Raw genomic sequence first — 14,969 nt, 5'->3', positions numbered from 1 at the left:
TGAAGCTTTTTTTAGGGATATTGCGTGATGGGTAAAATTTTGAAAAAAACTTCGAAAAATAAAATAAGCCACTGGGAACTGATTTTTAATGGTTTTAACCCTTCTGAAATTGTGATAATGTTCCCCTTTAAGGCCCTATTACGCAAAACCAACCTTTCTTACCTGTTGGTACCTGCTGTTGTGTATTTGAGATCTGAATAAATCTTGACATCTTGAAATCGAAGCACGGAGGCATTGCAGAGATATTTATATGTCGTTTGGACTTCGCCCTATTTGTGACGTCCCACTAGTGACATCAGTGGATTATCCATATGTGGTAGAAATGCATAACAAGACCGCCCACAAAACAGGACAGCGTTGTGGCAGCCAATCGTCTCGGCAAGTCCATCTTTGCTAGGCCTATCACGCAGAAGTCCATCTGTCTGTGGCCAATCACACAGCCGGGTCCATCTTTCCTAACGCCTATCTAAAATCGAGCTCCATCTTTTGGCCGTCCAATCACAGCGCAAATATGAACTTTTTTGTACCGCCCCTCCAGGGCGATCATTTGAAAATAGAACTGTTTGCACTTCTCACTTTGTAGCATCTTTACCTAATATTTCATTTCTTAAGTTCTCTTGTGATCCGAAACAATTTTGCATTTTGATAAAGACATTTGTTACATTTTGGATGTAATGTCTGGTTATTAGCAGGCGCATGAGCGCTTTACGTTGGTTTTTCGTTCAGTTTTGCACGTGAAACATTATTTTCTTGTTAGGCTTAACTACTTTGTTAAATATTCCTTAGTCAAATTCAGTTAAAACTACTTTTATATCCAACATACTGTGTATCATAACTGATTTCTTTAAAAAAAAAAAAAAAAAAAAAAAAAAAAAAAATCTTGGTCCGTCCACAAATCGGTCAAGCCCCTCCTGAGCCCCGGGAGTGAAAAAAAATCCTGGAGCCGTCCCTGTTCCCGCACAATACCGATATTGGAGACATGTGTATCAGCAGGAATCATACATTTGATTATTTTATGATGTGCAATGTTATTAAAAATTTCACAAAGGGAAATTACCATATTTTCCGTACCGGATTATAAGGCGCACTGCCCATGAGCGGGTCTAGTCAGGTCTATTTTCATACAAAAGGCGCACCGGGTTATAGGGCGCATTAAAGGAGTCATATTATTATTATTTTGTTCTAAATGTAAAATACTTCTTTGAAAATACTTCTTTGTAGTCTACATAACATGTAATGGTGGTCCTTTGGTCAAAATGTTGCACAGATTATGTTTTACAGATCATTTTCAAGCCGCTTTCTGACAGTTGCATCAAGATGCGCCATTTTATGGGCGGTCTTATTTACGTGGCTCACCTTCGACAGTGTCTTCTCCCCGTCATCTTTGTTGTAGCGGTGTAGCGTGCAAGGACGGGAGTGGAAGAAGTGTCAAAAGCTGGATCTATCTGTTTTAATGACATTCAGACTTTACTTCAATCAATAACGGAGCAGCATCTCCTCATCCGTTGCTCACGAGTATAACAATAACAAGGCCAAAAATGTCTTTGTGAAAAACCGTCCAACCGGAACTCTCTAATAACTAAAGTTCCTTGGATGAATAATGTAAACTCACTACACCGGTATGTTTTAGCGCTTTCATTGCGAGTTTACTGACAGATATAAGTAAGAACTTTACACTACTTTATATTAGAAATGGCAACAGCAGAGGATTAATGTCCCATAACAAGAAGATAGCGAAAAAGAAGAAGCTTATCGACCAAGGTGTCAAACGGACTACGAAGACGGACGCGCACAAATTTTCAGGATTTATGCAGATCCCAAATACAGATCAGCAGGTTCCAGAATGTAAGAAAAGTTGATTTTGCATAATGTGAAACAAAACGCCAGATACGTCTTACCTTGTACACACACCATAATAATACTCGTATGTTGAAGCACATTAAAATCCATCAAGAGGTGCAGCTTCATAGCTTACCAAAGTCGTACTAAAACATTTTGATGGATTTTTGAGCGCCGTGTGTAATGTTCTATATTTTCAATGGAACATATAACATTTTGGTGTTTACTTGAGTCATATTGCAGTCTACATGTACAGTCATGGTCAAAAGTTGACATACACTTGTAAAGAACATAATGTCATGGCTGTCTTGAGTTTCCAATAATTTTTACAACTCTTATTTTTTTGTGATAGAGTGATAGGAGCACATACTTGTTGGTCACAAAAAACATTCATGAAGTTTGGTTCTTTTATGAATTTATTATGGGTCTACTGAAAATGTGACCAAATGTCCCTTGGCAAGTTTCACTGCAATGAGGCACTTTCGGTAGCCATCGACAAGCTTCTGGTTGAATTTTTGACCACTCTTCTTGACAAAGTTGGTGCAGTTCAGCTAAATGTGTTGGTTTTCTGACATGGACTTGTTTCTTCAGCATTGTCCGCACGTTAAAGTCAGGACTTTGGGAAGGCCATTCTAAAACCTTAATTCTAGCCTGATTTAGCCATTCCTTTAAGACTTTTGACGTGTGTTTGGGGTCATTGTCCTGTTGGAACACCCAACTGCGCCCAAGACCCAACCTCCGGGCTGATGATTTTAGGTTGTCCTGAAGAATTTGGAGGTAATCCTATTTTTTTATTGTCCCATTTACTCTCTGTAAAGCACCAGTTTCATTGGCAGCAAAACAGGCCTAGAGCATAATACTACTACCACCATGCTTGACGGTAGGCTTGGTGTTCCTGGGATTAAAGTCCTCACCTTTTCTCCTCCAAACATATTGCTGGGTATTGTGGCCAAACAGCTAATTTTTTGTTTCATCTGACCACAGAACTTTCCTCCAGAAGGTCTTATTTTTGTCCATGTGATGTCAGCCATGACATTGTTCTTTACAAGTGTATGTACCGTATTTTTCGGACTACAAGTCGCAGTTTTTTTCATAGTTTGGCCGGGGGTGCGACTTATACTCAGGAGTGACTTATGTGTGAAATGATTAACACATTACCGTAAAATATCAAATATTATTTAGCTCATTCACGTAAGAGACTAGACGTATAAGATTTCATGGGATTTAGCGATTAGGAGGGACAGATTGTTTGGTAAACGTATCAATCAATCAATCAATCTTTATTTATATAGCCCTAAATCACAAGTGTCTCAAAGGGCTGCACAAGACACAACGACATCCTCGGTACAAAGCCCACATAGCATGTTCTATATGTTATAGTTATTTGAATGACTCTCACCATAATATGTTACGTTAACATACCAGGCACATTCTCAGTTGGTTATTTATGCCTCATATAACGTTCACTTTAGTTTTGCTTATTTGAAATTGCCTTTCAAATGTCTATTCTTGGTGTTGGGTTTTATCAAATAAATTTCCCCAAAAAATGCAACTTATACGGTACTCCAGTGCGACTTATGTTTTTTTTCCTTCTTTATTATGCATTTTTGGCCGGTGCGACTTATACTCCGGAGCGACTTATACTCCGAAAAATACGGTAAACGTTTGACCACGACTGTATCTCCTGTGTGACTGCCATCTACTGGCCACACTTATTTCACCATGTGCTAAATAAAATAGCTTTGAGGTCGGTAAGCACAACCAAAATGATTCCGTACATTAGGTGCACAGAGTTATAAGGCGCACTGTCGAGTTTTGAGAAAATGAAAGGATTTTAAGTGCGCTTTATAGTCCAAAAAATATGTTAGTCAAAGAGAACAATCGTGGGCATGAAAAAACACTAACCTATTGTTTATTATTAGTCTGGAATGGGCTTAAGCTGTTTTTAAGTTGAAGTGTAGTGGTAATTGCTGGCAACGATAATTGTGATGCATATTTAAAATGTGGATTGTGTTGGACTTTAAGAAGATTAATGTGTCCTCTGCAGTGGACATGCTTAACAGGCCTACTGTTGTCCAAAAAATGTAACAGATAAAATGAGCAAATAAATGTCCACTACAGAGGACACTAGTTGTCAGGACGATGGAGACGTGTAGGATCTGTTCTGCTCGTCCTAAATGTAACTCCCCTTGTGTCCCAGAAACATGAAGTCACTGAGGCTGCTGTCCGCTTGGTGCATACCCTCTTCATCCAAAGGTCAAAGGTCGTGCCGTGGGAGGGAAATGGCGCCTCTGGACCACGCGGCCAGGCTGACTTTCCTAGCGAGACACGGGATGAGTGTGGTGTGGGTCCGTCTGTCACTGCTATCCAAGGGCCGACCAGACCTCCATGCGCTGGTTAGTGCGCCCACATCAGAGGACCTGAAGCTGCTCAGCAAAGGTCCCGGCAGCAGCGGGCCTCAGGAGCGCCTCCACCAGGACACTTTTAAAAGTACAATCAAGCGCAGTAAGAAACGTACCAAGAAGGATGTTCGGTCTCCTGCTCTGCCCGAGAGTCGAGACGTGGCCTCGGACTGTGACCCGGTGCCAGGAGTGTGGCCCAACCCGCTGCCAAACGTCACCTCTCACTGCTCCCGGGTGACGCTGGGCTGGGTGACCCAGGGCGACTTCTCCCTGTCAGCAGGATGTGGCGAGGCTTTGGGCTTTGTGAGCGTCAGCGCGCTCATTCACACCCTCATCAGTCAGCCGCTGGAACAGCGAGGAACACTTCTGCTACGCAACCCGTCGTCTCTCCACTACCGCTTTGCTAAAGTCAACATCGAAGTTTGAGCTTCATGCAGAACAAAACAGTATTTTTGTATCATGGTTTGTTTTTACGCAAATCTTCAAGTTTTGACTACACGATGTTGACAGTAGACCGACATGCATGAGAGTTATTTTTGTTATTTTAGCACTCAAGAGGATTAAACCTAATCTGAACATTTTCCTTTCAGTTAACTGGATGCTCTAACGCAGTGGTTCTTAACCTTGTTGGAGGTACCGAACCCCGCCAGTTTCATATGCACATTCACCCAACCCTCCTTTAGTGAAAAATAAAATGTTTTTTTTATTTCAAATTCAAGACAAATTCATATGTTTTTGGTAACAATTTAGTATGAGGAACATATTCTAAGTAACAAAGACTTAATTTAGAGTTATTTGGTTAGGGTTAAGGTTAGAATAAGGTAATGCCGAATAAGGCATTAATAAGTACTTAATAATGACTAGTTAAGAGCCAATATGTTACTAATTTGCATGTTAATAAGCAACTAATTAATGGTGAATATGTTCCCCATACTAAAGTGTTACCATGTTGTTTTTACTGGTGCACAAAATGAACCGTGCATGAACATCACCTTGTTCAAACAACAAAACCAACACAGTGCATAAACTCACAACAAATTACACACCTGCAAACCAGTCAGCTGTTGCCGTATCCGTAATACGCCGATAGGGAGAAGTTTGTATTTACACGATGAGTCGGGTGTGTTTTGACCTTCGCTGAACCCCTGAGGCCGACTCACCAAACCCCTAGGGTTCCATCGAACCCAGGTTAAGAACCACTGCTCTATAGCTATATAATCATGTTTGTGTGTAAAATTATTTGATCCTAATGGCTGTTTAAATAAATGTTTCAAATGCATCTCTATCCAGACTGAAAACATTTGTGTAAAGTGGTGAAGAAGCTGTCACTTGTAAACACCAAATGACACAACAGGCAGTTTAAGTGAACTGAACTTGCACTTTAACATTAAATCTCGAGCTTTCACGTCCTTTGGTTGGTAGGTTTGGTTGCTTGGCAACCCCGTAAGTTTTTATGTGCTGGTTTGAGGTTTATTTGAGGTAAGGTGTTCTGCAGACTAGAGTATTGCATAGGGTCCAGCGATGCTGCTTTTTACGAAACACTTGTTTTGACTCCTCCTTCGCCATCGGGACAGAAGTGCTTTTTATTCGATGTGTAGACCTAAACATGGTCCTTTACTGTACAAGTTGTCACACATTGGACTCATCAAGATTTCCACCTGAACAAGTTGATACTAAGTCACTAAGTTCTTATTTTGAGCGTTGTTCATCCAATAATCCTGCAACAACAAAAAACAGTAGGAAAGAAAAGTTCTTGCAATGATGCACTGGGGGTCCTGCATATGTTCACACACTTCCTCAAAGTCCTCCTAAGACTCGTCGGTTTTCCCAGCCCTGTGACACATGAGTTTGTCTGCCAGTGATCCGTACATTCGAGTCTTCGCCTCAGGCTGCACTTTGTCCGCGCGTCTTCTTCCTGTGAATAACAAAGCGAAACGGCTCATTTTGCCTTTGTTGTACTCTTCCATCATAGAAATGTAAACATTTCACCTGACAGAGCGATAGAGGACGTTCGCAAGCAAGTTAAATATTTTGAATGGCCCTTTTAACCCTGTGTGACTATACACACACAGGATCCAAAAGGACTCCACTAATCAAAGTGTCAGCAATAAATATACAGTACAGGCCAAAAGTTTGGACACCTTCTCATTCAATGCATTTTCATGACTATTTACATTGTAGATTGTCACTGAAGGCATCAAAACTATGACACCTGTGGAGTGAAAACCATTTCAGGTGACTACGTCCTTGAAGCTCAAGAGAATGCCAAGAGTGTGCAAAGCAGTGATCAGAGCAAAGGGTGGCTATTTAAAAAAAAATAGAATATAAAACATTTTTTCTGTTATTTGACCTTTTTTTGTTAAGTACATAACTCCACATGTGTTCATTCATAGTTTTGATGCCTTCAGTGACAATCTACAATGTAAATAGTCATGAAAATGCATTGAATGAGGTGTGTCCAAACTTTTGGCCTGTACTGTATATATTTTTGTTTTTCTTTTCTTTCATAGTTCTTTTTATTGATTTCACATTCACATTAACAACATATTCAAACCCTCTTCATCCCCTACCCCTGCTGTCACTCAAAACAAAAACAAAAAACAAAAGTAAGAGTACAAAAGTACCCGGAGTAAAAAAAATAAAATAAATAAAAATAGATAAAGTTCAGTACAAGGCACTTAAAACACAGTAATTGAAAACTGAAACGTAATGTAGACGCAGCATGACAAGGCCATATTTAGGTACATATCTAGGGCTCTTCCTGCACTTGTGTAGAAGATTGGTCAAAAAAAGTCAAAAAAGGTCTCCACACTTTAAAAAACTTGTTTTCAGAGCCCCGTAATGTGTATCTTATTTTCTCGAGCTTCGGGTTTGCTAGTACATCCCTTATCCAGTGGGAGACTAAGGGTGGGACAGCCTCCTTCCACTTCAACAATATCAGGCGGCGTGCGAGGAGGGTGGTGAAGGCAACTATTTTGTGACACCCGACAGGTAGTTCCATCCCTTCAGGAATGATTCCAAATACAGAAATTAATGGGTTTGGATCGATTTGAATTGTTAAAACCGTGGAGAGTGCTTCGAAGATGGACTTTTTGCTTTTAACGCTTTAAATCTTTAACAACTTTGGATCTAGCTATTGATATCAAATGTATTACTTTTTATGTTAGTGAAAAACTTTCATTAATAGGAAAATGCAAAATAAGCAATATTTCTAAAAAAATGTACAGAGTGGATAACAGTCTTGAGTCTTTCTTGGTTTTCAATTGGCAAAAACTAGATTATTTTAGTTTTTATGGGAAGAGGTTCATATACCAGGATTAAAGTCTGTTAAAAATAGCAGCTATAATGGGAGTCAATGGGACCTTAAGAGAAAGTGTGTATACCGTGTTTTTCGGAGTATAAGTCGCTCCGCAGTATAAGACGCACTGGCCGAAAATGCATAAAAAAGAAGGAAAAAAAAAAAATATATATATACTGGAGTATAAGTTGCATTTTTGAGGGAAATTTATTTGATAAAACCCAACACCAAGAATAGACATTTGAAAGGCAATTTAAAATAAATAAAGAATAGTGAACAACAGGCTGAATAAGTGTACGTTATATGATAAATAAATAACCAACTGAGAATGTGCCTGGTATGTTAACGTAACATATTATGGTAAGAGTCATTCAAACAACTATAACATATAGAACATGCTATACGTTTACCAAACTATCTGTCACTCCTAATCACTAAATCCCATGAAATCTTATACGTCTAGTCTCTTACGTGAATGAGCTAAATAATAATATTTGATATTTTACGGTAATGTGTTAATTTCACACATAAGTCGCTCCTGAGTATAAGTCGCACCCCCGGCCAAACTATGAAAAAAACTGCGACTTATAGTCTGAAAAATACAGTACTTCATTTCCTATTTTGCAATCAAAAACAATCCAATTTTCTAAAGAAAAAAACCTACCTGGCAAAACTTTGTGACCGCTAACTTTCAAACTGAACAATCCCATCCCATCAGGAACACATGTAATGCCATCAAACTGAACAATCCCATCCCATCAGGAACACATGTAATGCCCGTGCGCAAGGGGCATTACATGTGTTCTAGGGGTGTTAAGTGGACGATGAGAATTAATTGACAGTTGGGAGCTGTTCATTTGCAAGACATTGTATGAACAAATAGAAATTGCCCAGGCAAAGGAATCGTATTCGTAGCAGCATTTGGATTCATATTTCTTGTTCATTGTTCTGCCGCAGTCTTGTAGAGCAGTTAAGTATACACACACACCAGGTCGGGCAGCAACATTTTGCATTCACATTTTTACCTTGAGCTAATTTTATTGTAGTTTTGTAGACTTACTGTAGTGCTTAACTCAGGGGCGTCACTAGCTTTTTAGGACAGGGGGGGCTTTGCCCCCAGGAGATGCACAGGATGCGAGCGAACGTTACGCGCAAGCACAAAACTTCACAAACGGCAAACAAAGACTTAGAAATTATTCATTGTTATTATTATTATTTAAAAAAAAATGCACGGGACGAAATGAAATGCTCCCTGGGACGATGGCTTTTAACCATTTTTTTTTCTTTTTCTTTTTATGTATTTATTCATTTTACATTTTATATTAAATGTCTTGGTTTTTCCTCCCTCTGAAAATCCTATGAAATGTTTAACAAGCCATCCTATAATAATACAACAGCTATTAATGTAACAATACAATAAAACAAATATATTTAATGATGTTTTTTCATTATTTTAACAATAGGCTAATGTATATTACTTTATATAGATTCTACAAGAAACACAAAACTTAAAAACTAAATTATTTAAAATTGCACACACAAGGTTTTGTGCAGCTTCACTGCAGGACCGCAAGCAAGGTCGCAGAGAAGATGCGGACTGGAATTGGAGTGATGTGGGCATTTTCTATGTGAACAAGTGGAATGGATTGGATACCGACACACTAAAGGGGCTCTCCACCTTACGCTACGAAGTGAGGGGAAACTGAGTGAATAATAACAGGTTATATGATTATTTATTTAAACTCATATTTGGGCCACTTTATAATGAATATGTCGGCATGTATTTGTAAAAAAAAACAAAAAAAAAACCACCAAATTATTTAGGGGGCTTGAGCCCCCCTAAAATTGTCAATTACATTATCAATGTTTCAGAATAATTCCCACCAATAGAGTATTTATTGTAAATTTGAATGATTTTGATCTAAATCTTATAACCTCTCCCACTGTCTTTTGAACAAACAATTCCTCAAGTTTTGGCTCCTTTCAAAGAGCCTTAAATCCCATCCCCACTGTCACTTCCTGCTCTGCACGGCCAACACAATCAAGAGAAAGCTTTGAGATAATAAACGATACAAAACCCACCTGGAACCATATCCGTGGCAATAATGTTAGCGTCTTGTTGCTTTGCTTTCGGTCTGTTTCGGGCTATCAGGAAAACTCCAAGGAAAGACAGCAGACAGCTAGAAACAAAAAGTGGACACTTTAGTCCATTTGAACTATTGATAAGCATAAGCTGTTTTATAGTCGGTCCTCACCCAAAGAGGAACATGAAAATATTCAACAATGCCAAGCCTTCAAATTCCTGGTAAAAGATTATTCCTGGAAAGCAAAATGGAGCGTTAAAATTCAACATTAATAACTCCTGCAGGAAAGAGTTTTTAGTGGAAGGCGGGTCATAAATAATGCTTACAAGAAGAATTTTCAGGACATATTTAATAATAGGACCACAAACAAAGTTTGGATTTTTAATGATTTATTTGGATGGGATGGTGGTTCTATGAATAAAGGTCAACACGTAATCGTATGGGTCACTCTCTTCGAGGCTGAGCTGTTCAGCAGCCAATTAACACCTGCAAAGGGCGCAATCAGAGCCTATAAGTTGTCTCACAGGCTGGACCAAAAAGCTCTCCTGACCGACGTTCCCTCTAAGGTGCGCGCCTGTGCAATTGCGCACTGCTCAAGCGTCCTCTGCGCACGGCAAATCTATGCCGCGCACAAAATCAAATAAAAAAATAAGCGCATAACAATTTTCAACACACGGACACGACAGAGAAAACCGTTTTCGTCATCATTGTTCAAATATTGTAACGTCTGTCGAGACGCTTTGAGGACATGAATTCCATCCATCACTTTACTGAGCAAAACTCTTTATTGTCGGCAATAAACACATCACCAAAACATTAGTAAAAAAAAAAAAAATCTAGCAAAAATGGTAATTTTCTGCAGTACAAACCAGACCAAAAGCAACTTTGTTATATCAACAGCAGCCGCTCGCTCTTTCTCACTTGCGCCAACACATGCACATATGGCACTTAGCCAGTGATGCGTTTACAGCCACACAAAAAGTCGGACAACTCCAACACCACACATAAAGTGTCATTCCAGGTCGTTACACTATGATTTACCAATCAAATGTGTGCTTATTCTAGTGTCATTTATTAGGAATCTTAATTTATAAATTAAATGCTGTTAGTATATTAAATAAATACTAATAAAAATATATTTTTTACAAACCGGAAGTTGCAGGAATGTACACATGATCCCCTGCTTACATCTCATTGTGCAACATGTGAATGTTTTAATGGGAACTAAATGCAATGTCTGAAAGGGGTACAAATTATTTCCAAAGTGGACCTCCACCCAGATAAACAACACAAGTACACAGTTCATGAAAAACAATATTTTTTGTTATTGTCATTGTAAGTGGGGCTAAACACTTATATTAGAAATGGAAATGACTGCTGTCATTTGATTATAATAATAAGAGAATGTTGTCTGTCTATCTGTGTTGGCCCTGCGATGAGATGGGGACTTGTCCAGGGTGTAACCCGCCTTCCGCCCGAATGCAGCTGAGATAGGCTCCAGCACCCCCCCCCCCCCCCCCCCCCCCCGCGACCCCGAAAGGGACACGCGGTAGAAAATGGATTGATGGATGGAGATTTAAGTTGTTATTTAGTCAGGTTTGGGACAGGTGTGCTGCTGGTGTAGCCACAATGTGCACGTCTGATGTTGCTCACATGGGCTCCACTGAATGCTCAGGGAGTTTTTGCATTTGAAAACCTACTCAGTGGCCTAGTGGTTAGAGTGTCCGTCCTGAGATCGGTAGGTTGGGAGTTCAAATCCCGGCCGAGTCATACCAAAGACTATAAAAATGGGACCCATTACCTCCCTGCTTGGCACTCAGCATCAAGGGTTGGAATTGGGGGTTAAATCACCAAAATGATTCCCGGGCGCAGCCACCGCTGCTGCCCACTGCTCCCCTCACCTCCCAGGGGGTGATCAAGGGTGATGGGTCAAATGCAGAGAATAATTTCGCCACACCTAGTGTGTGTGTGACAATCATTGGTACTTTAACTTTAACTTTAACTTTAAAATTAGAGGGAACATTGCTCATACCACTGAGGCCATTGAGTGACCAAAAGCCTGAGCATGTGCGCTGGTTGCCCGCAGCAACATGTCCGCTGTGCCAAGCATCTTAGCCATCTCACCACTCGGGGCTGCTGAAGCAACATCCTGCAGCAGGCCCTCGATCTAAAGCAGCAACAAGGAATTGGTGCACGCCAGCCTGGCCGCTAAAGCTGAGGCATGATGAGCTCGGCGGAGCCGGTTATCAGTTGCCCTGCAGGTTGATTTGCATTCCTGCCAGCTCTTGCCACAGCTCCTGCTGGCATAGCAAAAGTAGGCCCAACTTGGAGGGCCGTGGCCACCCCATATGTTTCTACCCCTGCGATTTTGGCCAGCTGCGTCATCAGGAGGGCTGCGGAACGAGGAGACCCTGTTTTCGTAATTTAATTTTTTTTCATGTTTATGTAACACTTCATGTGAAGCTCCTCACGCCTTGGAAGATAATATGAATTTCTCATAGCCAAACCAGTCCATCCTTCTCTTTTGGAGTCGTCTTGTAATGGCAAAATGGGAGTCTCCAGCAGCGACATGTGTGTTGCATTCATCAGAATCAGAATACCTTTATTGTCATTGCATAGAAACAACGAAATTGGACAGAAATCCAGCTCAGTGCTTTTAAAACAATCCTACATAAAATAGTCTTAAGACAACAACAATAATAAAACAATTTAAAATGTTAAAAACATATTGCACAGCAGATCTCTACCCGAGGTAAGCAAGTAATAAAGTGGTGAGTGTTCAGGTAAGTGCAGAGTTTAGGGCAATAACATCTCTAGGATAGAAACTGTTTTTCAGTCTATTTGTCCTTGCTTTGATGGTCTTATAGCGCCTCCCAGAGGGAAAGAGTTCAAGCCAGTGGTGACCTGGGTGGGATGAGTCCCCGAGGATGCTGTTTGCTCTCCTGTTGCAGTGTCTCTTATACAGGTCCTCTAGAGCAGTGGTTCTCAAATGGGGGTATGCGTACCCCTGGGGGTACTTGAAGGTATGCCAAGGGGTACGTGAGATTTTTTTTAAATATTCTAAAAATAGCAACAATTCAAAAATCCTTTATAAATATATTTATTGAATAATACTTCAACTAAATATGAATGTAAGTTCATAAACTGAACATCAAATCAAGTAGGCTATTCCATTCATTACCATGAACCCAGAGTTCCCCCATGCCATGATGGTTTGACCCTCACTAAAATGTCTGTCAAAAAGAACTGTGAAAAGAAATGCAACAATGCAATATTCAGTGTTGACAGCTAGATTTTTTTGTGGACATGTTCCACAAAAAACGGTCCCTGACACAAGGCTGAAGCTTAGAGGTGACAGAGCTTTCGCCGTTGCTGCTCCCAAGCTCTGGAACGACCTACCCCTGAGTGTTAGACAAGCCTCCTCTCTTCCTGTTTTTAAATCTCTCTTAAAAACATACTTTTATTCCATGGCTTTTAACACTGAGTGATATCCATCCTGCAATGGCGCCCCATAATACACCTGCTGTGATCCTGTTTCTATGTTTTTATGTTTTTATTAATTCTATTTTAATTATTTATTTTTTATCGTGTTCTGTTTGTGTTGTGTTGTGTTTGCTCGGTACTCGTTTTATCTTTTAACCTGCTCATTGTACAGCACTTTGGCTACCCCTGTGGTAAATTTTAAATGTGCTCTATAAATAAAGTTGATTTGATTTGATTTGATAAATATTGATGTTAAAGATTTTTTTTTTTGTGAAGAAATGTTTAGAATTAAGTTCATGAATCCAGATGGATCTCTATTACAATCCCAAAAGAGAGCACTTTAAGTTGATGATTACTTCTATGTGTAGAAATCTTTATTTATAATTGAATCACTTGTTTATTTTTCAACAAGTTTTTAGTTATTTTTTTATCTTTTTTTCCCAATAGTTCAAGAAAGACCACTACAAATTAGCAATATTTTGCACTGTTATACAATTTAATAAATCAGAAACTGATGACATAGTGCTGTATTTTACTTCTTTATCTCTTTTTTTCAACCAAAAATGCTTAGCTCTTATTAGGGGGTACTTGAATTAAAAACATTTTCACAGGGGGTACATCACTGAAAAAAGGTTGAGAACCACTGCTCTAGAGCAGTGTTTTTCAACCACTAGTGTGCCGTGAATACAGTCTGGTGTGCCGTGGGAGATTATCTAATTTCACCTTAAAAATATTTTTTGCAAACCAGTAATTATAGTCTGCAAATGATGTGTTGTTGTTGAGTGTCGGTGCTGTCTAGAGCTCGGCAGAGTAACTGTGTAATACTCTTCCATATCAGTAGGTGGTAGCAGGTAGCTAATTGCTTTGTAGATGTCGGAAACAGCGGGAGGCAGCATGCAGGTAAAAAGGTGTCTAATGCTTAAACCAAAAATAAACAAAAGGTGAGTGCCCCTAAGAAAAGGCATTGAAGCTTAGGGAAGGCTATGCAGAATGAAACTAAAACTGAACTGGCTACAAAGTAAACAAAAACATAATGCTGGACGACAGCAAAGACTTACTGTGGAGCAAAGACGGCGTCCACAAAGTACATCCGAACAAGACACGACAATCAACAATGTCCTCACAAAGGATAAAAACAACTAAAATCTTCTTGATTGCTAAAACAAAGTAGATGCGGGAAACATCGCTCAAAGGAAGACATGAAACTGCTATAGGAAAATACCAAAAAAGAGAAAAAGCCATTAAAATAGGAGCGCAAAACAAGAACTAAAACACTACACACAGGAAAACAGCAAAAAACTCCAAATAAGTCAGGGTGTGATGTGACGTGGTGACAGTACACCTACTTTGAGACAAGATGCACGCTTGGTTATGCTTTAAAGTCATACCCAACAATTGTGACAACGACTTTTTACTGTCAACTGAGTTTTGTTTTTTAATGATGTCTGCTGGTGGTGTGCCTCCGCATTTTTTCAACGCAAAAAAATGTGCCTTGGCTCAAAAAAGGTTGAAAAATACTGCTCTGGAGATGTAAGAGGACGTGCAGTGATCCTTTGGGCCGCGTTTTTGACGCCTTGTAATCTCATGTCATGTTTGGCTGACTTAATGATTGAAACACAACATCAGAGGACCGGGAGACCATCTGACCTGCGTCTGTCAACTCTGAGGTAGCTGGGCGAGGCGCTTGGCAGACCAGCTGGAAGCTAGCTGCTGCTCTCAGAAAGGTCCATCAGCTCAGGCTCTAAAGCTTGCGAAGAGCCATTCCCCAAATCAGTGGTTGGCCTGCTCACGTCCTGCAGCCCCAAAGGGCGCTGAGCATGAACAAGCTCCTGCAGGGTATGTTGCATTTCCTGCACCTGCAGC

General features: G+C 40.0%; 2 protein-coding genes across 2 annotated transcripts in view; one reads left to right on the top strand and one right to left on the bottom strand.

Moving 5' to 3' along the window:
- pop1 (POP1 homolog, ribonuclease P/MRP subunit) overlaps positions 1 to 5,509 on the top strand; it is a 28,980-nt gene extending 23,471 nt beyond the window's left edge. The window contains exon 16 of the mRNA XM_061948798.2: positions 4,040 to 5,509. Within this exon, the coding sequence (XP_061804782.2) occupies positions 4,040 to 4,667 (628 nt within the window). The 3' untranslated portion in view covers positions 4,668 to 5,509. The remainder of the gene's footprint in view (positions 1 to 4,039) is intronic.
- Positions 5,510 to 5,623: 114 nt separating this feature from the next.
- Positions 5,624 to 14,969, bottom strand: part of LOC133596066 (NIPA-like protein 2) — a 64,026-nt gene continuing 54,680 nt past the window's right edge. The window contains exons 9-11 of the mRNA XM_061948823.2: positions 9,795 to 9,858; positions 9,622 to 9,719; positions 5,624 to 6,156 (exon numbers count right to left, since the gene is read on the bottom strand). Coding sequence (XP_061804807.2) covers positions 6,050 to 6,156; positions 9,622 to 9,719; positions 9,795 to 9,858 — 269 coding nt within the window. The 3' untranslated portion in view covers positions 5,624 to 6,049. The remainder of the gene's footprint in view (positions 6,157 to 9,621; positions 9,720 to 9,794; positions 9,859 to 14,969) is intronic.

The sequence above is a fragment of the Nerophis lumbriciformis genome, linkage group LG04 (genome assembly GCF_033978685.3).
Source record: "Nerophis lumbriciformis linkage group LG04, RoL_Nlum_v2.1, whole genome shotgun sequence".
In the NCBI taxonomy this organism is placed as follows: domain Eukaryota; kingdom Metazoa; phylum Chordata; class Actinopteri; order Syngnathiformes; family Syngnathidae; genus Nerophis; species Nerophis lumbriciformis.
This window is presented reverse-complemented; position numbering and strand designations above follow the sequence as displayed.